Source organism: Notolepis coatsorum, assembly GCF_963971535.1.
Source record: "Notolepis coatsorum genome assembly, chromosome: 3".
Lineage (NCBI taxonomy): Eukaryota > Metazoa > Chordata > Actinopteri > Aulopiformes > Paralepididae > Notolepis > Notolepis coatsorum.
In genome coordinates, this window is record NC_140167.1 from 59448550 (window position 1) to 59451081 (window position 2532).

A 2532-nucleotide genomic window follows, 5' to 3' on the forward strand; every position below is an offset into this window, starting at 1 on the left:
CGGCACATTTTTTCCGGTTGAAACCATCGTGATGCTATCAGCTTTTTAGCCACTGTGATACCCGATAAAACCAATCTCTTTAGCTGTGGATGTACTGCACACTCAAAAACATCATTCAGCAGTAATACAGAGGGGTGTACAGGTATATTCAGAGTTAAGAGATTTGATAATTGCTGGGTCACTTCTTTCCAGAATATCTTAACTGGTGGGCAGTCCCAGTACATGTGCATAAATGTCCCCTCGTCCCCATTTGTACATAAGGAGCATTTGGAGTCTTGTTTTAGACCCATTCTGTTCAGTCTTATAGGAGTCAAGTATGTCCTGTGAATATAGTTAAGATTGATTTGTTGATGGTCCGGGTTCCTTGATGTAAATCGAACATAGTTCTCTGGGAAGCTCCCCAGTAGGTAGTTCCTCGCAGGGACTATGAAGGTATGTAGTTCTCTGGACAGCTCCCCAGGGAGTCCCCAGAACAGTTTCATCATAAAATGAAAATGCCTATACCAACTGACCATCTGTTTGATTGACTGGCTGACTGATTAACTGATTAACTGACCCCTGTCTGTATGTGTCTCAGTGTCTCCAGTCATAGCGATGAGTCCGAGCGTGCTCAGTGTCGTCGAGGGCCAGCAGGTGACTCTGCCCTGCGTCCTGCTGGCCGGAAACCCTCTACCAGAGAGACAATGGCTTCATGACTACGGCCTGGTGAGAAACACACACACACACACACACACACACACACACACACACACACACACGACACACACACTCGCGCGTGCACGCACGCACGCACACACACACACACACACACACACACACACACACACACACACACACACACACACACACACACACACACACACACACACACTCTACCTGACTTCATGGGGCAACAGTGGATCAGGAGGCAGAGCGTTCATCTGTTAGATTCCGGCTCCTCCCAGCAGCGTATCGAAGTGTCCTTGAGCAAGACCCTTAACCCTAACTGCTCCTGATGAGCAGGTTGGCACCTTGCATCGTTACCTCTGCTGTCAGTGTGTGTTTACATGAGTGAATGGGTGAATGTGAGGCATAAGTCATAAAGTGCTTTGGATAAAAGCGCTATATAAATGCAGTCCATTCATAACTACTGCCTGGTGACACACACTTAACATTCCCTTCACATGTCCTATTACATGTTCTCAAACGTTTTCATGTTAAGGACCCCACATTGAGAGGTCCCTGGAGGTCCCTGGACCCCACTTTGAGAACCACTGTCCTTGAAAACCTTGATTTTATCAAACCAACACATTTGTTATGCAGATTTATTCACAGAAATGAAGAAAAGTGAGGTTGTTATACTGTACATATTATTTACACAAACTTTGTTCATGTGTGTGTATGCATTGGTGTGCGTGTGTGTGTGTGCTTGCTGTCTTGTGTGTATTTGCTTATGTGTGTATTGTTTACTATGTAATCATTATCTTACTGTACCGTGTGTGTGTGCTTGCTGTCTTGTGTGTATTTGCTTATGTGTGTATTGTTTACTATGTAATCATTATCTTACTGTACTGTGTGTGTGTGTGTGTGTGTGTGTGTGTGTGTGTGTGTGTGTGTGTCTGTGTCAGGTGTCGTCAGACCAGTACCTCTCGGTGAGGAGAGATGGCAGCCTCCACATAGAGAGAGTGCGGCTAGGGGACGAGGGAGACTACACCTGTCTGGCTGAGAACGTAGTGGGAGCGAGCAACCGCACAACACTGCTCAACGTCTACGGTAACACACACACACACAAGCACAAACACACGCATGCGTGCACACGCACACACACAACATATGAAGAAGTACACTCTGTTCAAGAACCCTCAGGTAGAACTATAGTATAATATAATATATTTATATTTAAAAACACAACATTATTTAGAGGTATTTTAATACATAATACTTTTAATAAATACATGTAATAAATAAATAAATAAATACATGTAATAAATAAATACATGTCATTTTAATAAATGTAATAAATAAATAATAAATGTGTGGGTGTGTGTGTATGTGTGTGTGTGTGTGTGTGTGTGTGTGTGTGTGTGTGTGTGTGTGTGTGTGTGTGTGTGTGTGTGTGTGTGTGTGTGTGTGTGTGTGTGTGTGTGTGCGAGCGCGCGCGTGTGTGTGTATGTGTGTGTATATTCATGGTCAGTTGACAATGATGTTGCCATTGTTCCACTGGCTGCATACACATACACATGCACATACACATACACATACACATGCACATGCACATACACATACACATACACATACACATACACATACACATACACATGCACATACACATGCACATGCACATACACATACACATACACATACACATACACATGCACATACACATACACATACACATACACATATACATATACATATACATATACATACACATACAATTATGTAACGGATGGTACCGCGAAGCGCAGTCACGATGGACTTCAGATGTTGTGAAGTGACTGGGGCGAGTAGCGGTACTATGGGTTGAACTCACTCTCACCCTTAAAAAGACAC

General features: G+C 43.5%; 1 protein-coding gene across 1 annotated transcript in view; it reads left to right on the plus strand.

Annotated features, from left to right (window-relative positions):
- The window catches only part of hmcn1 (hemicentin 1), a gene marked incomplete at its 5' end in the record, with an annotated part of 337372 nt that overhangs the window by 172040 nt on the left and 162800 nt on the right, over positions 1-2532 (plus strand). The window contains 2 exons of the mRNA XM_084311219.1: positions 578-705; positions 1608-1745. Coding sequence (XP_084167345.1) covers positions 578-705; positions 1608-1745 — 266 coding nt within the window. The remainder of the gene's footprint in view (positions 1-577; positions 706-1607; positions 1746-2532) is intronic.